This window comes from Anopheles marshallii, chromosome 3 (assembly GCF_943734725.1).
Source record: "Anopheles marshallii chromosome 3, idAnoMarsDA_429_01, whole genome shotgun sequence".
Lineage (NCBI taxonomy): Eukaryota > Metazoa > Arthropoda > Insecta > Diptera > Culicidae > Anopheles > Anopheles marshallii.
Window position 1 is genome coordinate 74835508 of NC_071327.1, and position 23915 is coordinate 74859422.

The window sequence follows — 23915 nt, forward strand, 5'->3', positions numbered from 1 at the left end:
GTCAGTAAACTAGTGGCCTCCCCCAATCTAGCATGATTTAGGAAGTAAACCCAGCGACATGCTCCATTTTCTTCGCCCAAGTTTGCAAAGAAACAGACGCAACATGGTTGTTAAATCAATGTCAACCCACATTTATGTGCCACGCTCGGGTGGGAAGGCTAATCTTAATGACTGACAACCTCGTTCACTGAAAAACTTTCCCAAAGTGGAACATTATGGTTAACAAAAACTTTATCCACTATTTGCCTGTTACTGCCCCGGAGTTAATCGATTCAATCGATTGAGCGCGCTGCCAAGAGTCTTTGATTACTTCCTCAATTGCAAAAGCCCCAACTCGTCAATGGATCTCACTGCTTTCACTTCGATTCTTTCCTTTTTTTGTGCTGCAATAGTAGTGGTACCTCCAGAAAAACGCACCAAGAACGCGACTAGACCGACCCGCGTTACCGTATCGTAATACCCTGACAGCAACAAACCGGGTGAACGGGGTTAGAAGAAAGCAAGACACATTACATCGATCGAACCGGCTGCCTACCAGAGGTGGTGGAATGTCGTGCTTCCCGACGAAACGAGCTGTTACATGCTTGGTTTCCCCCGTGCTATTCCCCTTTTCGTATTCATTTCCATTTTCATTGATAACTAGTCACTAACGACCGTAGTGCAGGCCATAGGAACTCCGCCGGAACGGAAGGGTTCACCCCGTTTCGTGCTATTTACTTACTTTATCTGTTTGACAATGCTCGCAACACTGCTGCAGCCCAGGCGCGTGCTACTTTTTGTTTTGTGGGTCTCACGCCGTGCTCTGTTACTACTTCTGCAGGCAACCCTTCGTCGGTGTTTTTAGGGGGGAAGACGTGGGCGTAGTAAATGGGGGAGGTGAGAAAGGGTGTTTCGTTCGTCGTGCTCAAATTTGGAAACGGAGCGCCACATTCGTAAGGCTTTCCGTAGGTTAGTGGTTGTTTGTTTTCTGTGCGTTAAGGACGTTGGAGAGCTTGTGTTGTGGACGCAGTGTTGTGAACCAGTTAAATTGAGTACAAAAAGTGTAAGAAGTTTAAGTAAATACGCAATCTCGTCCTCGGTTTCAAGTGTAATGATCATTGAAGACCTCAACTCAACACTGTACACCTATTATCTCGAAATACTATTCAAGGGCACAACACCGCCTACTAGGAAAACCTGCCCAGAAGAAGTCTTCTAAACAGATCTCGAGCATGGTTCAAGATGTCTGTCGATTCGACGAAGCTTTTCACAGCCTACCAAAGTCACCAGGACATTAAGCAATACCTGGAACATCTGGTGCAACGGTATTCTAGCAAAATTGAAATCTTTTCCCGTGCCGAATCGTACGAGGGACGGGAAATACTAACCGTGCGCATCTGTACGGACATCCGGCAGAAGCGCCCGTTGTCGAACCGTTGGTGCATACTGATAGATGCCGGAATACATGCCCGTGAATGGGTCACCGTCTCGGTCGCTCTGTTCATTGTGCAGCAGCTGCTGGAGAAGGACGAAATTAGCGCCAAAAGTTTCCGGAGCTTCGAGTGGATTATACTACCCTTGTTAAACCCGGACGGTTACGAGTACAGCCGTGAGCATGTAAGTATGCAATCCCTGGTATGTTTTACATGAACCGTCGGATTCTACGTTCCACGTGTGGGGTAACACATTTGCAGAATAAAATGTGGCGCAAAACGCGCAGACCGCTCGGGCCAAGGAACCACCGGAGCTGTGTCGGTGTTGATTGCAATCGAAACTTTAACGTTGCCTGGACCATCGGTAGTACCAGGTTCTGTTCGTTGCTGTACCGTGGCGAGCGGCCATTTTCCGAGCAGGAAACGAAGAACGTGCGTGATCTTTTCCGCAAACTACGGCCCACGTGCAAGTTCTACCTATCGCTACACTCTTACGCTAAAGCAATTCTTTACCCGCGTGCCTACACGAGGTTAGTTTTGGGGATGGGATCCGAACGAAGGCGGCGTTTAGCGTAGCAAAATGATCGGTTGCTTGTTCGCAGAACACTACCACGGAACTGGCAGATGCAGCATACGATCGCGGAGGCTGGCGTAGAGGCGATGAAGAAAGCGACCGGTGTACGGTACCGCTGTGGCAGTGCCTCGACCGTACTGAATCGACCGGTTGGCGGATCCAGCATCGACTATGCGCACGACATCGAGAAGGTACCGGTGGCAATCGTTATGGAGGTCGCGTCGAAAGGTTTCCACCCGCCGGAAGCAAACATACAGCGAATTTGCGAAGAAAGCTGGATCGGGATCGGCGCGATGGTGAACTGTCTCGCTGCCAGCTTCCGGTCCGTGATGAAGGGTAGCGGTACGTTGCATCTGCGCTGAGATGGTGCTGTTCATCCAAAAGTACGAGAGTGCAACAGATCGGGTAAAGTACGATTACTTGTTTTATTATAATTCATACGATTATAATGTGTAAAGAGCAGTGCACAAGAATCCTCGACAATCGGTTATTTAACTTGAAGTTTCAGTACAGGAGTTACGCGTGATGAAAACAAATTATCGTTCGCACGAAATTGAAATAAACAAAAAATAACACTTTTCTCTTTAATACCAACTGCAAAAAAAATGAATTTGGCCTTCCCTGTGTGTAAATCTATACGCTCGCAACAAGATAACTTCATTTGGCCTTTCGTCTCTTTAAACCATCACATTAACCCCATACTTGAGGCGTAACTTCTCGTAGTGTTTTTTGTCCTGAAAGAAAGAAAGAAACAATAGGAACATCATCAAACAAATGTCCTCAAAGCACCGTTACCAATTCCAAACGTACCTCTGCGTTCACCGATGGTTTTGTGTTTCGTATCGCCTGAGTGAAATGTTCAAAACGAACCACCATATTGTTCAGCTCTTCGTCAATCTGTTGCTGGCCACTCTCACCGACACGCTCCTCATCACCGCTAGCCATTATAGAGTCCTTTAGCGTCTGTAGCGAAGCCTGCCGCACAAGTCCGGCCAAATCCGCACCAGTAAATCCTTCGGTTAGCTCGGCCACCTTCTCAAACTCCACATCATCGGCCAACGGTGGTTGGGTGCGGTTCTTTGTTAACGCGCGCAATATATCTACCCGATCGTCCTGCGCCGGCAGTCCCACGTACAGTATCTTATCCAAACGGCCCGGACGCAGCACGGCCGGATCAACGATATCGGGTCGGTTGGTGGCCGCCATCAAAAACACACCCTTCCGCTCCTCAATGCCGTCCATCTCCGTTAGCAGCTGGTTGACGACGCGCGAACCCGCACTACTTTCGGCCGTATCTGATCGTTTTGGGCAGAGCGAGTCGAATTCGTCAAAGAATATGACGCATGGTGCGGAATTTCGTGCACGCTGGAAACATTGCCGTACGGCACGTTCCGATTCACCGACGTACTGTAATAGAAACACAAATAAAAAACAATTCGAACAATTTCTTACGTTAACTAAGTCACGCCACTTACCATATTCAACAGTTCCGGTCCCTTGACAGATATGAAGTTTATTCCAGCCTCATTAGCGACCGCTTTGGCAAGTAAGGTTTTACCACATCCCGGAGGACCGCACAGCAACACACCGGAAGGTGCGTTTAGGCCAAGCAGTTTCAAGCGCTGCGGGAACTTGACCGGTGCCAGTATGGCTAGCTTTAGCTCCTCCCGGATGTCACCCAGCGAACCGATATCGTTCCACGTTACGTCCGGTACGGTGATGAACCCTTCACGCTTCGCCGAGGGTTGAACGGTTTTCAATGACTCCATAAAATCATCCCGCTCGATACATAGTCCCTCCAGGTCCGCCGCCGGCAGAGCATTTTGTTGATTAAGCAGTAACTGCAGCATCTGCTCGAGAGTGAGTTCCTGCTGTGAGTCGACTTTCGGTGGAATAACACTGTCCGCTTCCACAGTCGATTCTACCACTGCTGGTTGCACGGTGGGTTCCTCGATTGATGCGCTTTGATTATCGTTCGATTCATCTGCCATTTGACGGTCTTCCTGTTCAACGGTCTCCACATTTTCACCTTCCTTTACAGTGGCTTCGGTAGAAGCCGTAGGTATTTGTTCCGCATCCAAATCCATCTTTTCAGCACTCGTCTCACTGGTAGATTCCTTCTCTTGAGCTACCTCAGGCTGTGAAACATCCACTGCCGGTTCGGTAACTTGTGTCGAATCAGCAGCAGCAACACCCTGTTCGGTTTCGGTCTTCGATTCCTCACTGGTGCTTTCGACGGCCTTAGGAACATCCATATTGCCCGTGTCCTCTTGTGGTTTGATTTCTGCTTCCTTTGGATCGTCTTTTTCATCGTCCAAATTTACTACCTCATCCGGTTCATCGTCTATGGCCACTACGTCCTCGTCCGTGCTTTCTGCCGTTACCTTCTCCAACATTTTCCATTCCTGTTTGGTAAAAAGTCTACAAAGGGTGAAGAAGCAAATATTATTATTAATCTTCTCTTTCCTTTCAAAACTCTTTTCAATCTTACCGCTTGATGGCATTATTAGCAGCGCGCGTAGCAAGTGCTAACAAATCAGCACCAACGTAACCAGGCGTTAGCTTTGCCAACTCGCCGTAATCAATCGTATCGCCGATCTTTAGCTTCCGGCAGATGATACGCAAAATTTGTGTTCGTGCCGTCCGGTCCGGAATGCCTAGTGATATCTCTTGATCAAAACGTCCGATACGTCGCAGTGCCGGATCGAGCGCATCGGCTCGGTTGGTGGCACCGATCACGATTACTCCTTCGCCGCCATCTTGCGTTCCGAGCGCATCCATGCTGCTTAGCAGTTGTGCAACAATGCGCCGTTCCATGTCCTTCTGTGCGTTGATGCGGTTCGAAGAGATGGCATCAATTTCGTCGATGAATAGTACGCACGGTGCCAGTGAGGCGGCCTGCTCAAATACATCTCTGATTCTTTCTTCCGATTCACCGGACACACCGGCAACGAGTTCTGTGGCTGGTATTTCGATTAGGCAGACGTTTAGTTGCTAGAAGGTTGTAATGATAAAATAAAAATTGTAAAACAGGAAGATAAGCTGTGCTCAGAATCATATGCTAATAGGCAGGAAAACTCCGCTTTTACTCACCCCGGCAATAGCTCTAGCCAGAAGCGTTTTCCCAGAACCTGGTGGACCGTGCAGAAGGAACCCTCGCGGTGGTGGTAATCCAATATATCGATATATTTCCGGATGCTTCACGTGCAGCAGAAGCTCGCAGAGATGTTTCAATATTTTATCCATTCCACCGACATCTTGGAAGGTAATGTCACTCATGCGAGATACCACTTCTTTGCGGAACTTTCTCATACGTTGACCGGACGCTGCTGTAGCTGGTGTACCGGTAGTTTGATTAGTTTGATCTGCTTTGTTTGGTTGCTTGCTCACATCATTCGGTTTCGTCGCCCGATTCATCTGTCCGTTAGTGAAGTTTTGCATCGGTCCGCGCGCATTGGCCATTTCCAATCGGCGACGCTTGGACTCGGGTTGACTTTTTTCAGACGCATTTACACCGCTTTCAACGCTACCGTTGCTAGAATCATCTTCCCGTGCTTTGTTCACCCGGGTAAGCTTCGTCACCGTTACGTGCTTGTTTTGTGCTACGAATTCTACGAAGCAAAAAAGGGACAAAAAAAATTGTATGAAATGAAAAATTACACATTAAAGTTACCGTGTAGACATTATTTGCTAATTGTGATGTACTTTGAACGTAGTTAGATTCACCTCCTGCAGCAGCTTCGGCAGCATTTGTTGTGCCTCCGTTTTCCTCATCGCTGCTTATGATGTCAATGGCAACGCCATCCGCTCCATTTCCAGACTGATCCGGTGGAACTGCCTGTGAGGGTGCGGCACGGTTCCGATTGTTCATGTACATATTGGTGAGTGTGTTGCTCATTTGGTTTCGCTCCATTCCCTCATCCATCAGTTCCACATCTGAGCCAGCCTCATCCTCTGCTTCCGAGGTGGCATTACTATCTAGCCCGTAGCTGTGCAACACGGTACGGTACGCCTCTTCCACCAGCAACCGGAATGGATTCGTTTTGCGACGATGGTATTCGCGGTAACGTTGCTGTAGCTCCCGGGCCATCACTCCCGTGTCCACATACGTTTGGTGCACATTTTCCTCGAGATACTGTAGGTGAAGCAAAAGGCGCAGTAAAAAATCAATAATCATTCATCGCAGTATGAAACACAACACCAGTACGTAGAATTCCACAGTCGGCTTTTCTGCGCATATCGCAACATAACCTCCGGTCAGCAAACAAAGCTAACCAGGATGCACTTTAGCATTGGGAAACTCGCCTGTTTTACTCGGGGAATTATCATCGGATCGTACGGAAATGGTGAAGTTTTTCGATGCATTTTTGTACTGTATCTTAACACACCGCAACACGCTGTCCAACAATTTGCGCTCTTGCCGACGCTCCAACTTTCCCTCCACTAGAAACAGTGCCAAATTCTCTTTCGATTGCATTCAAACGACACCATGTTGGTTTCGATTTTGACAGCCGCAAATAAGCTGTCAAATTTACATGGCAAATAGAAACGGGCAGTTGAACTGTAAAAAAAACGTAATTTGGAGATTGAACAAACTAAAATTTTTATTTTTAGCAATATTCGAGTCCCAAAATATCTCCTGAAAAGATATTTCTTTCAATCGCATGAAGCACAAGCTAAAATGAACATCCTGTGAATTTTAAATCGTTGCCGGCAGGTGAACTCTCTGTTATAAACGGATTAGGAACAATATGTTTGCAATTGTGAAGAACCTTACAACAGTCCAAATCTGCTGTCACATTGGCAGTGTGTTTGTGTTTATTTTTCTTCTCCACAAACATCTAACTTATCAATATTACTGGTGCATCGATATCGCCAGAAGCATAAATCGGCATCCGGTAAGAGCATATATCGTACCCACCGGCAAACACACAGCATTGCTACAGCATGATTCAGCTGCTGGACCGAGTATTGAGCTTCATCAACTACTGGTGGTTTCGGTATTTGATGATAACGGAGCTGTACATGGTGGAAAGTTGGGAACGCGTCACGATACGTGAGTGTGCTTGGACCGAGTATCCCCTCCATTGAGGTCATCGTAATTAAACATTTCGCCTGCTGTTTCCCATCCATTCAGATGTGTTTCTCTTCGTAATATTCCTCGTCCAATGGTATTTCAACTGCAAGGTGGTGCTTCCCTTTACCGGGAACCTGTTAGGCATTCAACCGGTGGATCAGCAGATCGTCTCGCCGTTACCGCGCTCTTGAACTCCGCCAGAGGTGTACCGAAAGATCCACACGTCGAAAGCCCATCCCAACTCGCCGGTATGTGAATGGAGTTTTACTATGAAGTATTTTACGGACAAACACCAGTTAAATCTCATCGACTTTATCCTACTGTACAAGGATCTGACGTTTTTGTATTGCTTTTGTTGCGCTTAAGTGAAAATTCTATTTGTGTTTTTACACTAGTGTTTATGAATGTATCTGTGCAAGTAAGTGAAAGGAAATATAAAAGGAATGATACAAAACGGTCGTAAGTTATTGTATATGTCATCAGGTACCGGCAAGTAGACGCGCGTTACACCTAATCGATAACCATTGAACTGCTGGTAGCCGTATCGGCTTCCACAAGCAATATCGCAGACATGGGAATTTCGGTCACGGCTCATGACATCCTGCTCTTTCCGGCATGGGCAAGATTGTGGGAAAATTGATAACATGATAACGAGTTGGTTTACGTCACCGAAAATCGTTGCATCCCTGTATAGCGCCGTCGTTTTGGGAATCACATTCTCTTATCGAGAATTGTTCAACATCACCGAGTACTTGTAGGGGATTACTTAAATCATACGCTAGATAAGAAATACCGGTCAATAGGCTTGTCGCAGTAATCAAATTTTGATTGATGACTGTGTCTCTTAACCTGGTTCGTGGTAAGTTAGAAAGTGAAGTCTCCAAGAGATAGAGTAGAGAAACGTTTAATTAATAAAACTCACACAGCTCTTTAATTTTAACACAGCTCAAGTTCACAAGGTGTTCAACGTACCTGAAGTACGTTCAATTGTAATGTATAGTCGATTATCTTTAACTACGACAACGCGCAAAAGTACTCAAACACTGAATTGGGCCGTTGTTGCGTGATACATCACGTGTCTTAATGTGAGATATATTTCAAAAGAATCTAAAATATTCATCACACATAATTCAACGCCATTAGCATTGTTTTAGATTAATTATCCCGATTTTCCTCAGTACTCAAGGAAAATGATACGTTGCAAATTAAAAAAAATAAATCTGTCCAATAGACTATGAATGCGCCATACTGTGCTGAATTCTACACGTTTTGGCGAAACACTACAACAGTCGTTGCACCAATGTTGACAGTCAAGCTGTTTTGTTTTTAATTTGCAAAAATGGTATTCATACGTAAATAATAAACCCGACTGTTGTTTCCTAGCAGCAGACATTAAAAAGCTGTACTGCTAAATCAAATAATCCTTGCTGGTGTAAATCGCTCGGGTAACTGCTGCCAACATTACGCAGATACCCGCTGTACCATGGATTCGACGTCCGAGGACTCTGCTGTAGCAGGTAGTGCGTGTATAAGTTTTCTGGATCTTCCCGACTGTATGATAGAGCATGTGCTGGAGAATTTAACATACGACGAGATAGCGAAAAAGCGCATTGTAAGTTACACCGCACAAAGCGCTCGCCGGAGCCAACGCGACACCTCTTCCAAGGACAAATGTGTCACATCCACGACTGCTTTCCGTTGTGTTCTTTGTAGGTTTGTCGAAAAATCGATCGCATCTGCCAATCGCTGCTGAACAGAGGCTTTATCAAGATGATCCGAAAACACAATATGAATCTGAAAGCGATCAAATCTCAGCTGCCACGGCGTGAATCGGAACGACGGAACCATCCGCTATCGAAGCATTCCGACATCCTGACGTGCATCGAAACACGCATCTCCATGCTGTCCATGACGTACTCGAAGTTTATCGAGAAGGAGCTGTGCTGTTTCATACCGGGCAAGGTGATCGACGAAGTGCTGAACATCCTGGGTCTAATCGAGAACACGTCGCGGCCCCTTCGAGCGCACGAGGTGCTCCAGGAGCTGCGCGACATTTCCTCCATGGCGATCGAACATTTCGACGAAAACATTGCGCATCGGTTGAAGAAGATAATCGGCGTACAGCATCATCCCAAGCTGGGTAGCCACCACAGTTTACCGTTTCCCGCGGCTAGTTTCATACAGCACGAAGTCATGTTGCCATGCGATGTGAATGGGGAAAAGTTTATAATACCGACGCTAACGCCCATCTCCCAGCAAACCCAAAAGGTGCTCCCGACTTCATCGTCATCCTCATCCGCTTCCTCCGGAACACTCGGTGGATTGTACTGTCAGAGCTCGTACAATGGGAGCTGCGAAAACAACACTACGATCGCGCGCATTAATAACAAAACGCGCAAAATGCGTTTCGACATTAATCGGATCGATCATACCATTTCTTCGTTCAAGGCTGAAATGCGCAGCATGCGCTTGATGCTGGTGCGTCGCGGTGCCGAGATAAAGGAGCTGCGCCGTCGGTTGGAAGAATCGGAAACGAAAAATTTGGAACTGCTGGCTAACATAAATCAGCTCGGGTTTGGTGCACCATCGGTTGGAGCAGAACCGACGGGTGCATCAAGTACGGCCGCAACGATCAAACAATGTAGCATTAAACCTCGCACGTGCTCCAGTATGCTGAAGAGGTTGTATACGGAAACAGAATCTCAATCCTCCAGTTCCACTGTTGTGCCACCATCTTCGGAAGCAACCGAAACGGATAAGGAAGGCCAGGAACAGGAACCGGGGGGTGGAACTTGTTCTGCCAAGAGAGTTAAGCTTAGCGATTAGGTAACCGTGTTTCTCCATGTATCGTATTTGCCCTTGCGAACTAGAGTTACCGCATTCACGCAACCGATGGGAACTGCTAGCGAACTTGCGTTGGATTTGGTACTCATTTTGGTAGTTTAAATTGTTAGTTTGACAGGGCGAGAAAGTAAGATGAGTTAGCTCTTGGGGTTCTATCGAACTTCCTATAGCCGGAAAATGACATCGGATCGAGCGCGATAAAGAGATCGCTAAAAGAGCAATCAATTCTTCCCCGCGTAGCACACACATCGAACTTCAGGCTCCAAACAACGGTGAGTGGCGGTCTGAAGGTATATTGAGGGCATCGCAGGTCTTCACACGCCAGGACCGGACCAATCTCCCGTAACAAGGACGGACTATCCGGCAACGTGGAAAAATAAATCAAGTAAGCCAGAAATGGCAGACATGACCAGTAGGTGGTTACGCCAAGACGAAAAATACAACGGTGAGTGAAGTTCGCGCAGAGTATCCAAACAAAGTTCGAGGAAAAAACAGTAACACCTGCATGATCTATATTGTTTATTTGGTCAGCGACCACAGCGGTCCCATTTTTCATATCGCATTTTTACCTACTCATCTACTATCGCTTTTCCTGTCGTAAACCGTTCGGCACGATGAAAAGATTCCGCGAAATCCACTATTTCTCGAAAATATTGTGTGCAGTGCAGGCGGTGGGCTGTAGGGTGTGGCAACATGTATACTAACTCTAGCTGGTAAGGAACCGTTCCGATAGACCCACCCTTCGCAGCTCACCATGAATGTATTGGTTGAAAGCATGCACCTCTACCTACATACCTCGTAGAGAAAGTTCGGATAGTACTGCCATAAGCTACGGTAGTACATTAGCGTTGGCGTTGCGAATACGATATTGTGTAGTATTAGTATTTAAATGCTTTCTTTTTACGTACGTTTTGTTTCGTAGTTAAGAATAAAATCACGCATACTATCGACAGTCAGTACCCGTGATACGCGGATAATGCGTACCAGAGAAATCCGATTATTTCGATTTGCTTTAAAACATCGTTTATGTCGTACTAAGGAAACGAATTCTTATTTCCACGTTACGAAGCACATTCAACATTGATGTTCCCACGTTTATTTGAAAAATTAGAATAAAACTTTATCAAACGTAATTTGTACGATAATAAAATTTGAAGAGTTTTTGAGATTGTTTAACATTAGCAAACTAGAAATTGGATTCAACTACACAAACTGTCAAATTTATAAAATCCGCGTAACTCGGGTAAAGACTGTATACGAATTTATATCAACCTACTGATTGCTTTGCGTATCGTTTTGGTGTACATACAATGTCTTGGCTGCAGGAACACCGGAACAGAATGTCAATGTACGTGCTGTTGCGGATGAAATAAAATTACACTTCATTGAGTAAATCGAGTCGCTTTATGCATAATAGTGGATCATCAATATCGATTTCAAGCTGTCCAAACCGAGACATGATGAAAACTCCGAAGGTTTCCGAAATACCTCGTTCTGAAGTATTCTTTCTTATACTTTCAATGTCTAATACTGTCCACTTTTTGAACAGTACTACAGTTTTCTAATTACATTTGGTGTGTTACATAAAAGTAAAGGAAAGATAAAATACAGCCCGCCTTTACTGCAGAGCGAGTGTTCAAAGAATCAGCAAATGGATCATTAGTGCGTGCTAACAACCGCCAGAGGGCGCGCATAAAACGTGTTCATCGTAGCTCACTAGCGATGGAGAGGAATGGCTATGACTTATGCTCCTTATCCGCATTAAAATATGTTTGAATAATATTGTACCAACCGACTTCACATGTTTAATGTTTGAAATGCCCAAGTATTTCTCAGAATGTCGATAGAGCTCTAGAGCACACGGTTTGGTGGTGGTTTTCCAGATGTGATTCCAGATAGATTACCTCATGGTGTGATTACCAAGGATCTGGCTATGGTGTACACTCCTTGCCTTCTATCTTCGTACCATTCTCTCATGATGGTACTGAGAGTTTCTCAGAAGAGACGCGTGGTTGTAGTTATCGACGGTAATAGATTTTTATTCGACAAGAACTGATTTTAAAGATTGGTAACTAAATCTAAGGTACAATTCACATTCGATTGAAGACATTATCTTCTCCTAAAAGTTAAAAGACAGCATTTCTCGGCTATACTCGGCCAATTCAATATTTGTAACACAGATAAACCAACATCAATATTAGCATGTTAACTACTAAATACATCCTGGTCTGTGATATCTAAACACAAAGACAACTTACATTATCGACATGTTATCTGCTCAGCGACATGAAGATAAAGTAACACTTGTGCAGTAAAAAAGTACAAAAAATTTTCTATTCACAAAACTTTATATAAACCACATCTGAGATAATGCACGTTCCAGTTGTTTCCGATGCATCCTAAACTGCACACGACTCAAAATGAAGTCTTTCGAAGTTGTGGTAATTGCTGTGATCCTTTCGGTTTCCATCGTAGATGCGTTCATAGAGAATTCGTTTGAACGTAAGTGATGAATGAATTGGTGAATTCAATCCGTGTGTCAATGGTGATCATTTTCTCTAGAAATTATGGGGTGTAAGCAGTACAACAGTGGAGCAAAATATCACGGTGCGATCAAATACTTTCCCACGGCAAACATGCGGCACGTGGGCCACACAAACCAAAACTCCAAGTTTTTCAAATTCGCCATATTTGGCCCTAGCGATGGACTCATTCGATATGGTAAAACGGTATATCCTTACGATAGTGATGGGATTGAGATAGGTAAGTAGAAACATATTACGTTACGTGTATAAAGTTTTCCTTCAAACATATATCTGAACCTAGTGCTTGGAGGATGGGGCAACACTAAGAGTGCTGGACGACGACAGCGCCGGACGGCATCGCACCAAAACGTTAACACTCTGCTCGCCGAAGCTCCAACTCCGTACCTGATGTCGCAGTACGGTCCTATAATGTTTGTGCTGGAGGTGTTCACCGATGGTCTAGTGAAAGTACGTCGCTATGGTCAATCGACACCTTTCTTATCGTTTAACGACAGCAACCGTACACCTGTTGACTACATGGCGTTTGCCAAGGGTGATAAAGATTTGATTTTCTTTTACGATTGTCCTTTGGGGAATCCCAACCGCGCTGATGCTTTAAAATAATTTCAAACGAAAACAATAAAATATGCACACTATAATAGTGATACTGACTGTTTAGGTAACAATAAAACAACTGATAACAATCATCTTGATGATCGTTCATAAGAACTCATTATCAAACATATTTTAAGCAACGTGAGCTTGAGTAATACATTAACGAGCTGTATGTTTCCCCTGTACCTTATCACAACTAAATTACTATCCAAACAACTGACCTATCTGAATTGGTTCAGTAGAGCAAAGGTATCTGCTGGAGAGGTCCGGAAATAGTTGTTGTATCTTGTATATTTGTTTTAATTGTAACAAATCAGAGCAACGAAAGCAGTTCCGAGCAGCTCACAAAAGTCACTGTATGAATTGCTTATCAGTGGAAAATAATTAGCCTAGCGTGGAATTCAAATCTTTCTATTTATACTATGGCACAGGCCGCTCTTGATAACAGTTTGTTAAGTTACACCGAAGATCACACATCAAAATCGTCATGAAACTGTGGTCAGTTGTAGTGATTGTTGTGTTTGTGAAAGTGTTCGACGTTGCGGCACTGCACAGGAATCCATTCGATAGTAAGCATCGAAATTGAAGAAAAGTTATGTAATTCATTGAAAAAAAAAACGATGATATTTCTCCAAGTGATCCGAGGCTGTAAGCAATACGGCAACGTTGGATCCTACGATGCCGCTCTTACATACTTCCCGACGACCAGTCTGCTCCATGTTGGCGATACAGAAAATTCCAAGTACTTCAAAATCGCCATCTTAGGTCCGAACGACGGACACATTCGGTACGGGGACTCCTTGTTTCCGTACGATAAGTACGTGATAGAGATAGGTAAGATGATGTTGGACGTGTAGAAAGTTACGAATGATCATTCCGTTCATGGAGTTTGATTTGTTAAACATTGCTTATTTGACAGTACTCGGAGGATGGGGAAATACAAAAAGTGTTGCTCGGCACCAGTATCGTAAAGCCTCGAATGAAAACAACAATAACCAGTTGGTCGAGGCCCAAACGCCGAACTTATTATCACTGTTCCAGCCCACCATGTTCGTGCTAGAGGTGTTCCACAACGGCACGGTCCAAGTTAGCATTGACGGACAAGATCATCCATTCCTGTCGTTCAACGATAGTAAACGTATACCTGCCAATTATGTGGCGTTCACCAAGTGGGACAAGGACATGGTTTATTTCTACGATTGTCCTCTCGAGGATGCGAATGTTTTGTACAATTCTTTGCTTTTAAACTGCACTGTTGTCTAGTAGCTCAAAGGATATTTCAACCTTAAGTCGATGTTTTGTAGTCACTATTCAAGAGTGGCCCGGTGGTGTGCTGATTTGCTTGCGACGCCAGTCCCACACAATAGGACCGAGACAAAATCCCTTCCGAACCTTCCGTTTCCCGTAGTTCATAGCACCAAATTCAAGTGAATAAAGACGTCGTTCGTGTGAAGCTCATGCATCCAAATGTTGACTATACTAATATACAAACTGGTAAGCGTTTTAGTCTATATCTATGCAATAGTACACATGGTCCAAAACTGACGATACCCCCTCAATGTTCAGAAGGATTTTGTCATGGAGGATCCACTAAAATGAACAACTCTACGAGCTGTGCACGATCAACTCACCACTATCGTACAGCAAATTAGACTCGCCAGCCTCCGGGGGGCCAGTCATGTCACAAGAATGACAAAGGACTGAGTCGTCCTGTGAGAAGTTTTTTTTTCGGTGGTTCACATAGACAGAGGAGGCCAAGGCCGCGAAGCGATTGCAGCGACTGATAATCAAGTAACTACACAATATTCCTATCATCTATTCCGATTTAACATAGGAATTGCTTGCACGCCTGTGATATCGCAACACAAATACAATTTACGACATGTTATCTATTCAGGAACATGCAGATAAAGTAACACATTTGCAGTAATAAAAAAAGAACCACGTATTTTCCATTCATAAAATTTCCTATAAAACGCATCTGAGGTGATGAACGTTCCAGTTGTCTCCGCTACATCCTAAGCTGCACACCGGACTCAAAATGAAATCTTTTCAACTTGTTGTAAGTGCTGTGATCCTTTCGGTTTTCGTAGTGGATGCGTTGAATACGAACTCGTTTGATCGTAAGTGATGAGCAGCTGGGTGAATTCAGTCAGCAAATAAATGCTAACCAATTTATCATTTCTCTAGAAATCAGAGGTTGTAGGCAGTACAACAGTGCGGTAAACTATCATGGTGCGGTACCATACTTTCCGACGGCAGACATGCTGCACGTCGGTAAAACAAACCATTCCAAGGTATTCAAAATCGCAATTCTTGGCCCTAGCGATGGACATATACGGTTCGGCAAAACGTTGTTTCCCTACGATAAGGATGTGATTGAGATAGGTAAGCAGGAATATATGCTATATTCTGTACAGGACATTTCCAAAGACTTATCTAATCCCAGTGCTTGGAGGATGGGGCAACACTAAGAGTGCTGGACGACGACAGCGCCGAACGGGATCAAACAGGAACACCAATACCCTGCTCGGCGAAGCTCAAACTCCAAACCTGATGTCCCAGTACCGGCCCGTAATGTTTGTGCTGGAAGTGTTCAACGACGGTTGGGTGAAAGTACGTCTCGATGGTCAATCAATACCTTTCTTGTCGTTCAACGACAGTAATCACATTCCTGCCGTCTACATGGCCTTTACCAAGTGGGAAAAAGATTTGATTTTCTTTTATGATTGTCCGCAGAATAATTAAGACAACTGATTGCGTACCGATGATTCGAACAAATAAAAAAATATAGAAATAAAAATCCCCGCTATCTTACAATATTGATTCTGATTGCAGGAGCAGCTGTAATACAAGCGACTGTAGATACAATGCACTTTCGAGGTGATAACTGTGCAGATGGTTATCAAGGCCCCTCTCCCTTGTTTAAAGCGAAGAAAAATTACTTTACTGATATCGTAACTGCAGCGTTCCGTATCTAACATTTTATTCAGAAACGTACTAGTGACTAACACATTTACGAACTATGAGTTGTTGTGGTGACCTTATCACAGCGAAGTTACTATCGCATAATGAGCAATTTAACTTGCGTCAGTAGAACAATGCATTGAAGAAATTGTCGCCGATTTTGGCATCTCTTTGACTGTAACATTCGCCACAAATTCACCATCTAGCTGAAGGCGTGTACCGGTTGCTGTCTTCGCATGCACTTTTGCTGGTGTTGCTGGCGGCATGCCCAGCTGCTTAAACGCATTCTGTCCGAATATCGCTTGATCCCGTGTCGAGGTGCAATCTTGTTGTTTTATTTCCTGTTTGGATGTTTACATATTTGCGCTTCTGTATGCTACGAACGTTTACTACCGCAACTCGTGGCACTGCCGAAGTACGCTTGCGAAATCAGATGAACTTTTTCTTACGGCCCTAAGAGAGGCAATGACCCTCGCGATGGCCATATCTCCCACAATTGTGAGAGCCTTACGAACAATCTTTCACCAGCCTGGGCTCGGTGGTGGCTTCGATGCCAATGTACTACGGTGAGGATGCCGCTGGTTATGATTAGTTTGCTGGTTTCTCAGAGTGTTTCTTATGCTCGTCCTTCCCGGTGACGAACATTACACTTGTTACCTTCAAGCCGGTTAAACTTTGACCTGCGGCAGATAGCTGTTCCTGCGTGAGATCCGGTCGATCCTTGATGGGTGCTAGGAGCTTTGTTCGAACGTCACCATCCACTTCTTCCCTTAAACAACTTTATTGTTGATAAAGTTAGAGCAAACTGCTTCGTTTGAGGTGACGAACTGAACGAACGGTACAGATCTCTCGTTCTTTTATCTCTCATCAAAAAATCATGTCTGCCATCCTTTATCTCGTTCATATAGTTCGCTCAATCTACCGTTGCAGGTCGTTCACTAAATGCTCCGACGTTACATTCCTTACAAAGCGCGTAACCAGCCGTTCAAACTGCGTTACACACTGTTCAACCTGCGTTACGGAGAGTTCAACGTTCCTAATTCAGCCTGTACAGTTCGCTTCGCTGTCTTCTAATTGAAAGTATTATTCAACCTGCCTATCTGTAAAGACAGTTTATCCTGGGCACTTTTCGCGAACTGCAGTAACATAATTTTACGAACAAGGTTTATTCTTTCACTTAAAAGAAGTGATCGAATTGTACCGTTTAAGTACAACTCTAAAGCAAACTTGTCTTTGATTTAAAAAAGGAAACACTTCACAACAAGTGAAGAGACACGGGGGGAACTCAGTTACATTCGCTTAAACTATATTGCAGGAAAAGCAAGTTACATTTGCTTCACGTTCTTTCGATTCCGCCACTGAATCGTCCCTCGCTTCTCCTTTTCTCGATCCGAAGTGAGGACGATTGACGCACGCCCGTACGCTGCCCTTTCGATGGATCGTACTAACTCATCGATCGCTGACCGGTGCTTGTCAGCGGTGAGTTACCGTGGCAGATCCATCGAGGCGAAATAGGGTGGTCCATATCACTATTTATACCATGGCACAGGCCTCTCTCGAGGATAGTTCGTAAAGTTGCATTGAAGTTCACACATCAGAATCATCATGAAGCTGTGGTCAGTTGTAGTGATTGTTGTGCTGGTTAAAGTGGTTGATGTTGCGGCACTGCACAAGAATCCCTTCGATGGTAAGCATGGAAATGAAAGAAAACTGATGTTAAACACTGAAAAAACGATGTTTCTCCAAGTGATCAGAGGCTGTAAGCAGTACGACAAAGTTGGAGCCTACGATGCAGTTCTTAAATATTTCCCGACGACAAATCTACTCCATGTTGGCCATAAGGAAAATTCCACATACTTTAAAATCGCCATCTTAGGGCCGAACGATGGAATCATTCGTTATGGGGACTCGTTGTTTCCGTACGATAAATATGTGATTGAGATTGGTAAGACGATGTTGGACATGTAGTAAGTTACGCATGATCATTCATTAAAGATATTTTTGTTTGTATAACGTTGCTTATTTGACAGTATTGGGAGGATGGGGAAATACAAAAAGTGCTGGCCGACAACATTATAGTAAAATTTCGAATGAAAACAACAATAACCTGCTGTTTGAGGTAAAAACGCCACAACTTATGTCACAGTTCCAGCCCACCATGTTCGTGCTAGAGGTGTTCCACAACGGCACAGTGCAAGTTAGCATTGACGGACAAGATCATCCTTTCCTGTCGTTCAAAGACAACAAACGTACACCTGTGAATTATATGACATTCACCAAATGGAATAAGGACGTGGTGTTTTTCTACGATTGTCCACTGGGAGATGTGAGCGCTGATATGCCTGAACTGCCTTCAGTGATATGCAATAGCTAGCAAATCACAAGATGTTCCAGCCGTATAGTTAGTGTTTCGTAATCGCAATATAAGGACTAATAAAATGCTAAATAAAGATTCCCTCATTTAAATGGAAGACAAAGGAAATTACAGTTTAGCGAAAAAAGAATAGTTTTTAATGGATAAATTTATTAAAATGCAAGTGTATCATTAATAGCGAAATCAATCGAACATGATTTAGACTGGTCGTTCCCATTATCCAGCTTACATTCAAATTTAATAAACAGGCATGCATCAGCTCTGCATTTAACGATGAACAAGGAGAAGAAGGTACATTGAATTAATTTACGAAGATTGCAATACTTATCCCACACAATTTGGCAAAGGTAAAAGATATTTGATTTTCTTGATATTTCGTGGTTGTGATAGTGTTGAACAAGAAGCAGGTTTGTAAAAACCGCGGAATCTCGGTTGAGATTCACATCACTTGAAGTAGTGCTCAAACAGCAATGATCGCGTTCACGTTGTTAATTCTAACGCTCGGCCTGTCGGTGGGTCCCAGTAGAGGAAATGTGTCGCATAGTAATTCCTTTGACGGTAAGTAAAGAACTTGTTTCGATTGTTTTGTTCCTCAGAACGCTTACGCCTATACGACCTTCTGGCTAAGGTTGTAAAAAGCTGGTCATGTGATTAGAGCTCAGCGAGTTTTGAAAATTCCTTATGGTGTAAGGCAAAACCAAAACTGGAAATCATCACATAATTTCTTGGTGATTATGGAATAAGAATACACACGCTTCATACGTTGAGCGAAGTTAAACAGCGTTCAGCTACCTCTAATCGTATGCCTCTTTCGTTCCCATTTTGTCTATTAAATTTTGTTATTGCAGCAATCAAAGGATGTCTGCAGTTTGACGAAGTGCCCGGATATAACGACACGCCGGTATACTTTGCCACGAACACCTTCCGAAATGTGGGCCGTACAAGTAACTCTCGCTACTTCCGAATCGGCATAGTCGGCGCAAACGATGGTCACATTCGCTTTGGACGATCGCCGTTCCCTTTCGATGAAAACGTAGTAGAGCTGGTGCTCAGTGGCTGGGGTAATACTCAGTCGGTGGCTCGAAGACAGTTGCGCCGTCGAGACCAAACGTTCAACAATGTGCTGCTGAAGGAAGCATCAACACCGAGATTGCTGCATCGATCGAGACCGTTGGTGTTCCGGATGGAAGTGTTCGACAATGGACGAGTCCAGCTGACTAAGGATGGTGAACGACGACCCTTTTTCGAGTACAGCGATAGCCAGAATGCGATTCCACCGGATTACATGGCGTTCGTAAAGTGGGACGTGAATCTGATTTACTTCTACGACTGTCCGCTGAACGATGATGGTGCTGGCGGTGAAGAGTCGGTGCTTTTGCGATGCAGCCTTGCCTAGGGTTAAGGTTAAATGACACATTGGTTAAGGCTCGATCACTTGTTCAAGTGATCGTGAACGGTGTATGAGAGAAACGAATAAACGTATCCAATCAATTTTATACTTTTTTCTACAACTCCAGTTGTAAAATTATCTTATCACAGATGATTTCACTTTGTTTACTCCAGGGGGATTAAACATTGCTTTGGGTTTCCCATCAACCGTCACACGTCGTCACAACGATCCTCATACCCGTGTGTTGGTGTACGTACCGGGGAATAACTGCCGACAAACAGGCCGGGTTGGGATTGTGGGATGTTGTAACCACCGGTAAACCGGATTTTTCTACGATAGTGTTTGTTTACGACTCATCTGCTGACGGACGGACCGGCTTCGTCGTGTGAAACAGCTGATTAACGGCGACGAACTGGACAAACTGCACACAACGCGAACGCACACAACAAAACGGTACACGTTTGGGGTTTTGCCTTCTTTCAGCTTCAGTTAATCAAAATCAGCGATCTTCAATACATCTCAGCACTTTAGTGCTTTAGTGTTAGTCGTGCGTTTGTTGTCATCATGGCCAGTCTTTGGTGTAGCGGTTGCTTGATAATGCTTGCATCCGCCGTCTTGGTGTTACAATCTTCCGCTCAACGATGTGGCCAGGTGCAGGTGTTGAAACAGGGACTGATCTTTGGCGGCACCGCATCCACGCCGGGCATTTGGCCATGGCACGTAGCACTGTTTCATCGGGAATCCATCACGAGAACGTCGTACAAATGTGGCGGCACGATCATAAACCGCGATACGATTCTTACGGGTATGACGCCACCGGATGCGATTGGTTTTGCATTCTGTTTGATGTGTTGATTCGGTTGGTTCTATCGATTCTAGCGTATCACTGTGTGGTGGAAAATCAACGACCGATCGCAGCAGGTCGTCTTGTAGCCCGGGCAGGAGTGTTTGATCTGGATGTCGGTGGCAATACCATGCAAGAAAATCGAGTGTTTGATATCATCTCACCAGCGGGAGCAAGTGCGCGTACATTCGATGACGACATAGCTATACTGAAGATGCAAACACAGTTCACCTACAATGACTACGTGCAGCCCATCTGTATACGTTCGGTACCGCAGGACATTGGACAGCTGGTGGGTGCCTTCGGGACGGTAGTTGGATGGGGCTGGACAGAGAACAACTCCACCTCAGCCGAATTACGTCAGGCAAACATACCGGTGGCGAGTGCGGAGGATTGTTTGGCTAGCGATCGGAACCTCTTCAGCCAGGTACTGACGACGAAGGTGTACTGTGCTGGGAGTCGCAACGGTACCTCCAGCTGCAATGGTGATAGTGGTGGTGGCATGTTCTTCCGAATGAGTGGCTACTGGTTCATGCGCGGGATAACTTCGTTTTCCTCCGTGAACGACAACCAGAGCGGGATCTGCAACTCTTACGGATACGTGGGGTATACCGATGTGGCGAAGTATCTGGATTGGATGCGTGCTCAGGGCGTACGGTTTGAGGATCCGCTGCAGAGCGCACCGATAAGCAAACCTGTTCCGAATGATGGAAGCTCGACGCTGCTTCGGTTGTCGGTCGATCCGAAGACGAAGAAGTTTTTGCAGCAGCATAAGGGTAACGTGTTGCTGAGGGTGCAGTTGAACGGTAGGAAGGTGGAGAGTTTATTTCAGTAGGTGGGAATCGTATGTTGAGAGTGTTGAGGTGTGCGACCTTGTAGTTGTGCCGGAATGGAACTTCAGAATATTTTCAATTGAAATCGGAACCGGTTTGTCGGGTTTTGTGTTTGTTTAGAGTTCATCCACTTTTGAAAATGTTGGTTCTTATCATTGGTCACTCGAAGACCGTTCAAACCGAACTCATCTCCAGTTCACAGTCGTACATAGAGTTGCATAGAAGCGTTATGAACACTATCTCAGGGTTTGTATTTATCTTCCTCCTAACTGATGCTACGGTAGTCTTCAGCAACATCCAATATCGTAACCCTTTCGAAGGTATGTGAACTTTTCTTGGTTGGTGTAACATTATTGCTCACAGTTTTGTTAATGTTTCCAGCGGTACAAGGATGCCTACAGTATGACAACGTGCCTGGCTACAACGATACATTGGAATATTTTGCGACGGACACCTTTAGACACATTGGCCGTACGCACAGCTCAAAGTATATTCGTGTAGGGATGGTGGGACCCACCGACGGTATCATACGCTTCGGAAAATTCCGTTATCCCTACGGCGAGAGTGTGTCGGAAATTTGTAAGTTGGTGCTAGACGCCGCGCAATCGTAGTTCAACATAATTTTCACATTCTCCTCCGCAGGTCTTTCCGGCTTGTCGGGACAAAAGTCGGAAATAAATCGCCATACTCGTACCAGCAACAGTGAATACATCAACACACTGCTAAAGACCCAAATGACACCAGCCGTGCTGTCCAAAACACGCCCCATGATGTTCCGTTTGGAAGTGTTCGATAATGGTAACGTTCTGCTGACGAAGGATGGCGAGAAGAGACCGTTCCTGGAGTTTAATGATAATCACAGCAGGTTGGATTTGGACTACATAGCGTTTACTAAGTGGAACTATGATCTTTTCTATTACTATGACTGTCCATTAAATACTGATTCCAATAGCATTGACGACACGGTACTGCTTAAGTGCAATTTGGCTTAACTTACGGCAAGACCAGTCTGTACTAGAACATTGTAAGAATACAAACTGATATACTGAGAGGCAATCGAGAATTTCGCTGATGAAATATAAAATTTTTGACTTCACAAACATTGTTACATTTATAACGCAAGTTGTTGCATGAGCTACGTCTAAACGAATTTTCACAATGTTTAAAATGTTAGTTACGTAAGGCATGTTTAAACGAGTATTTAAAAAAAGCCCCATAGTGGTCAGCAATGCTCAAATGACACACGTGACGTGAAAAATAGTCCAACTTAAAAGAAAGTATGGAGATAAGATTAAAACTGAAATAAACTTCGATTTAGATTTTGCGTTCGATTTCTCGCAAATTACATTTGTATAACCAGATTAGAAACCAGATCTCTAGAGCATCAGAATCCACAAACGATTTGCATCCTAATGGTTGGACCTATGACCTGCACAGCTAACCGTTTGACGCGTAATATTTAAATTAGTACAACACGTGTAATGTTTAAATCTCACAATCGCTGAATGACATCGAAAGCAACCAACAGAACACGTCGCTATTCCTACATCCTTGAACACAAATCCAGCTTGAGGTAATGTAATAAAACACCTTCTAGACGCTGGGTGTTGCTTTTCAAGCTCTCTGTTTAGCACGTGATTTGAACTGTAAAGTGCATCCAATTGACAAAATATCCCCCCCGTACCGGTTCCTATTGTAGGAACGTTTAATTGTCTTTTAATATATTGTCTTTCTTTTGGCCTTCTTTCTACCGTGGCCGCATTTACGAAGCAAGTTCGTAACACAGTCGCATAATGTCTTTAGCATTCTATTGCTGCAAACAAAACAACAAAAAAAACCCAGCGACAATTGAAACAAAAATCACAAACTTGTGGGGTTTCTTCGTTCGACCGTAAAGGGAATAACAAGCGTCTCTGACGCAAACCTTTTTTTGCACGGCGTGTCTTCATACAGCAATGCTTGGGGGAGAATTTAGTTGACCGCATATCGTCCATCAATTGGTTTCATTGAAGGTTGAAAGAAAGAAACTGCAAGAAAAAAACCCTTCGATTGTGACTAAAACCTTCCAAGGCGCTGGAATGGATACCGGTAGCACAACCTTTCGGGCAGTCGGAGTTCTTTCAGTCAGTCGACCGATTCCGGTGTCAGCCCCCTGACGGATGTGTACGACGCAGAGTGAGACGAAGCGAATGGATAATTTCGGAACGGCGACACACCTGAAAAACAAAAGCCAACGCATGGTGGCGGTTCTATTTGTCGGGAAGCACGGCAGGTTCTGGATATGCAAGGGAGGCAGGCATGGAGTTATGCTTCGGTGCTGTGTGCGCGCCTGCGGTCATTGGTGCCGGCGGTGATTTGCTCGGACGCCTTCTCAGTTGTTCGCTGGTACATTGCGATGACGGCACGATTGTGTCCGCGTTCGAAGCTAACATTTTCCAAACGGCCATATAAGTGATGTCA

At 44.6% G+C, this 23915-nt stretch overlaps 11 protein-coding genes across 11 annotated transcripts; 10 read left to right on the forward strand and 1 right to left on the reverse strand.

Moving 5' to 3' along the window:
• Nucleotides 1-1221: 1221 nt before the first annotated feature.
• LOC128716109 (carboxypeptidase B-like) lies at nucleotides 1222-2348 on the forward strand. Its single transcript, XM_053811028.1, has 3 exons — nucleotides 1222-1596; nucleotides 1674-1942; nucleotides 2015-2348. The coding sequence occupies exons 1-3, from the start codon at nucleotides 1222-1224 to the stop codon at nucleotides 2346-2348; spliced, it is 978 nt and encodes a 325-aa protein (XP_053667003.1).
• A 315-nt stretch (nucleotides 2349-2663) lies between these two features.
• Nucleotides 2664-6351, reverse strand: LOC128713156 (nuclear valosin-containing protein-like). Its single transcript, XM_053808017.1, has 7 exons — nucleotides 6292-6351; nucleotides 5692-6121; nucleotides 5080-5597; nucleotides 4478-4980; nucleotides 3462-4407; nucleotides 2797-3393; nucleotides 2664-2720 (listed from the first exon to the last, which is right to left on the reverse strand). The coding sequence occupies exons 1-7, from the start codon at nucleotides 6349-6351 to the stop codon at nucleotides 2664-2666; spliced, it is 3111 nt and encodes a 1036-aa protein (XP_053663992.1).
• Nucleotides 6352-6933: 582 nt separating this feature from the next.
• Nucleotides 6934-7254, forward strand: LOC128714648 (uncharacterized). The gene is made up of 2 exons (XM_053809524.1): nucleotides 6934-7042; nucleotides 7124-7254. The coding sequence occupies exons 1-2, from the start codon at nucleotides 6934-6936 to the stop codon at nucleotides 7252-7254; spliced, it is 240 nt and encodes a 79-aa protein (XP_053665499.1).
• Nucleotides 7255-8546: 1292 nt separating this feature from the next.
• On the forward strand, nucleotides 8547-9889 carry LOC128714563 (uncharacterized). Its single transcript, XM_053809438.1, has 2 exons — nucleotides 8547-8675; nucleotides 8777-9889. The coding sequence occupies exons 1-2, from the start codon at nucleotides 8547-8549 to the stop codon at nucleotides 9887-9889; spliced, it is 1242 nt and encodes a 413-aa protein (XP_053665413.1).
• A 2438-nt stretch (nucleotides 9890-12327) lies between these two features.
• LOC128713157 (uncharacterized) lies at nucleotides 12328-13056 on the forward strand. Its single transcript, XM_053808018.1, has 3 exons — nucleotides 12328-12409; nucleotides 12470-12670; nucleotides 12734-13056. Exons 1-3 carry the CDS (start codon nucleotides 12328-12330, stop codon nucleotides 13054-13056), a joined length of 606 nt encoding a protein of 201 aa, XP_053663993.1.
• A 478-nt stretch (nucleotides 13057-13534) lies between these two features.
• On the forward strand, nucleotides 13535-14310 carry LOC128714230 (uncharacterized). The gene is made up of 3 exons (XM_053809106.1): nucleotides 13535-13616; nucleotides 13684-13881; nucleotides 13967-14310. The coding sequence occupies exons 1-3, from the start codon at nucleotides 13535-13537 to the stop codon at nucleotides 14308-14310; spliced, it is 624 nt and encodes a 207-aa protein (XP_053665081.1).
• Nucleotides 14311-15088: 778 nt separating this feature from the next.
• Nucleotides 15089-15795, forward strand: LOC128713158 (uncharacterized). Its single transcript, XM_053808019.1, has 3 exons — nucleotides 15089-15170; nucleotides 15238-15435; nucleotides 15497-15795. The coding sequence occupies exons 1-3, from the start codon at nucleotides 15089-15091 to the stop codon at nucleotides 15793-15795; spliced, it is 579 nt and encodes a 192-aa protein (XP_053663994.1).
• A 1824-nt stretch (nucleotides 15796-17619) lies between these two features.
• Nucleotides 17620-18388, forward strand: LOC128713159 (uncharacterized). The gene is made up of 3 exons (XM_053808020.1): nucleotides 17620-17701; nucleotides 17762-17959; nucleotides 18045-18388. Exons 1-3 carry the CDS (start codon nucleotides 17620-17622, stop codon nucleotides 18386-18388), a joined length of 624 nt encoding a protein of 207 aa, XP_053663995.1.
• Nucleotides 18389-18858: 470 nt separating this feature from the next.
• On the forward strand, nucleotides 18859-19784 carry LOC128715264 (uncharacterized). The gene is made up of 2 exons (XM_053810145.1): nucleotides 18859-18946; nucleotides 19237-19784. Exons 1-2 carry the CDS (start codon nucleotides 18859-18861, stop codon nucleotides 19782-19784), a joined length of 636 nt encoding a protein of 211 aa, XP_053666120.1.
• A 558-nt stretch (nucleotides 19785-20342) lies between these two features.
• Nucleotides 20343-21457, forward strand: LOC128713826 (CLIP domain-containing serine protease B15-like). Its single transcript, XM_053808695.1, has 2 exons — nucleotides 20343-20583; nucleotides 20658-21457. The coding sequence occupies exons 1-2, from the start codon at nucleotides 20343-20345 to the stop codon at nucleotides 21455-21457; spliced, it is 1041 nt and encodes a 346-aa protein (XP_053664670.1).
• Nucleotides 21458-21594: 137 nt separating this feature from the next.
• On the forward strand, nucleotides 21595-22447 carry LOC128713160 (uncharacterized). Its single transcript, XM_053808021.1, has 3 exons — nucleotides 21595-21775; nucleotides 21837-22034; nucleotides 22098-22447. Exons 1-3 carry the CDS (start codon nucleotides 21595-21597, stop codon nucleotides 22445-22447), a joined length of 729 nt encoding a protein of 242 aa, XP_053663996.1.
• Nucleotides 22448-23915: the final 1468 nt, after the last annotated feature.

Bases quoted from the DNA above. Each gene is read 5' to 3' on its own strand.
- LOC128716109 (XM_053811028.1), top strand. From the start codon at position 1,222: ATGTCTGTCGATTCGACGAAGCTTTTCACAGCCTACCAAAGTCACCAG. The intron at 1,597-1,673 runs GTAAGTATGCAA...ACACATTTGCAG, and splicing joins ACGAGTACAGCCGTGAGCAT to AATAAAATGTGGCGCAAAAC. The intron at 1,943-2,014 runs GTTAGTTTTGGG...GCTTGTTCGCAG, and splicing joins TACCCGCGTGCCTACACGAG to AACACTACCACGGAACTGGC.
- LOC128713156 (XM_053808017.1), bottom strand. From the start codon at position 6,351: ATGCATCGAAAAACTTCACCATTTCCGTACGATCCGATGATAATTCCC. The intron at 6,122-6,291 runs GCGAGTTTCCCA...CTTCACCTACAG, and splicing joins TAATTCCCCGAGTAAAACAG to TATCTCGAGGAAAATGTGCA. The intron at 4,981-5,079 runs GTGAGTAAAAGC...ACAACCTTCTAG, and splicing joins TGGCTAGAGCTATTGCCGGG to CAACTAAACGTCTGCCTAAT.
- LOC128714648 (XM_053809524.1), top strand. From the start codon at position 6,934: ATGATTCAGCTGCTGGACCGAGTATTGAGCTTCATCAACTACTGGTGG. The intron at 7,043-7,123 runs GTGAGTGTGCTT...CCATCCATTCAG, and splicing joins TTGGGAACGCGTCACGATAC to ATGTGTTTCTCTTCGTAATA.
- LOC128714563 (XM_053809438.1), top strand. From the start codon at position 8,547: ATGGATTCGACGTCCGAGGACTCTGCTGTAGCAGGTAGTGCGTGTATA. The intron at 8,676-8,776 runs GTAAGTTACACC...TGTTCTTTGTAG, and splicing joins AGATAGCGAAAAAGCGCATT to GTTTGTCGAAAAATCGATCG.
- LOC128713157 (XM_053808018.1), top strand. From the start codon at position 12,328: ATGAAGTCTTTCGAAGTTGTGGTAATTGCTGTGATCCTTTCGGTTTCC. The intron at 12,410-12,469 runs GTAAGTGATGAA...CATTTTCTCTAG, and splicing joins CATAGAGAATTCGTTTGAAC to AAATTATGGGGTGTAAGCAG. The intron at 12,671-12,733 runs GTAAGTAGAAAC...ATCTGAACCTAG, and splicing joins TAGTGATGGGATTGAGATAG to TGCTTGGAGGATGGGGCAAC.
- LOC128714230 (XM_053809106.1), top strand. From the start codon at position 13,535: ATGAAACTGTGGTCAGTTGTAGTGATTGTTGTGTTTGTGAAAGTGTTC. The intron at 13,617-13,683 runs GTAAGCATCGAA...TATTTCTCCAAG, and splicing joins GCACAGGAATCCATTCGATA to TGATCCGAGGCTGTAAGCAA. The intron at 13,882-13,966 runs GTAAGATGATGT...CTTATTTGACAG, and splicing joins TAAGTACGTGATAGAGATAG to TACTCGGAGGATGGGGAAAT.
- LOC128713158 (XM_053808019.1), top strand. From the start codon at position 15,089: ATGAAATCTTTTCAACTTGTTGTAAGTGCTGTGATCCTTTCGGTTTTC. The intron at 15,171-15,237 runs GTAAGTGATGAG...TCATTTCTCTAG, and splicing joins GAATACGAACTCGTTTGATC to AAATCAGAGGTTGTAGGCAG. The intron at 15,436-15,496 runs GTAAGCAGGAAT...ATCTAATCCCAG, and splicing joins TAAGGATGTGATTGAGATAG to TGCTTGGAGGATGGGGCAAC.
- LOC128713159 (XM_053808020.1), top strand. From the start codon at position 17,620: ATGAAGCTGTGGTCAGTTGTAGTGATTGTTGTGCTGGTTAAAGTGGTT. The intron at 17,702-17,761 runs GTAAGCATGGAA...TGTTTCTCCAAG, and splicing joins GCACAAGAATCCCTTCGATG to TGATCAGAGGCTGTAAGCAG. The intron at 17,960-18,044 runs GTAAGACGATGT...CTTATTTGACAG, and splicing joins TAAATATGTGATTGAGATTG to TATTGGGAGGATGGGGAAAT.
- LOC128715264 (XM_053810145.1), top strand. From the start codon at position 18,859: ATGATCGCGTTCACGTTGTTAATTCTAACGCTCGGCCTGTCGGTGGGT. The intron at 18,947-19,236 runs GTAAGTAAAGAA...TTGTTATTGCAG, and splicing joins GCATAGTAATTCCTTTGACG to CAATCAAAGGATGTCTGCAG.
- LOC128713826 (XM_053808695.1), top strand. From the start codon at position 20,343: ATGGCCAGTCTTTGGTGTAGCGGTTGCTTGATAATGCTTGCATCCGCC. The intron at 20,584-20,657 runs GTATGACGCCAC...TATCGATTCTAG, and splicing joins CCGCGATACGATTCTTACGG to CGTATCACTGTGTGGTGGAA.
- LOC128713160 (XM_053808021.1), top strand. From the start codon at position 21,595: ATGTTGGTTCTTATCATTGGTCACTCGAAGACCGTTCAAACCGAACTC. The intron at 21,776-21,836 runs GTATGTGAACTT...TAATGTTTCCAG, and splicing joins ATATCGTAACCCTTTCGAAG to CGGTACAAGGATGCCTACAG. The intron at 22,035-22,097 runs GTAAGTTGGTGC...TCTCCTCCGCAG, and splicing joins CGAGAGTGTGTCGGAAATTT to GTCTTTCCGGCTTGTCGGGA.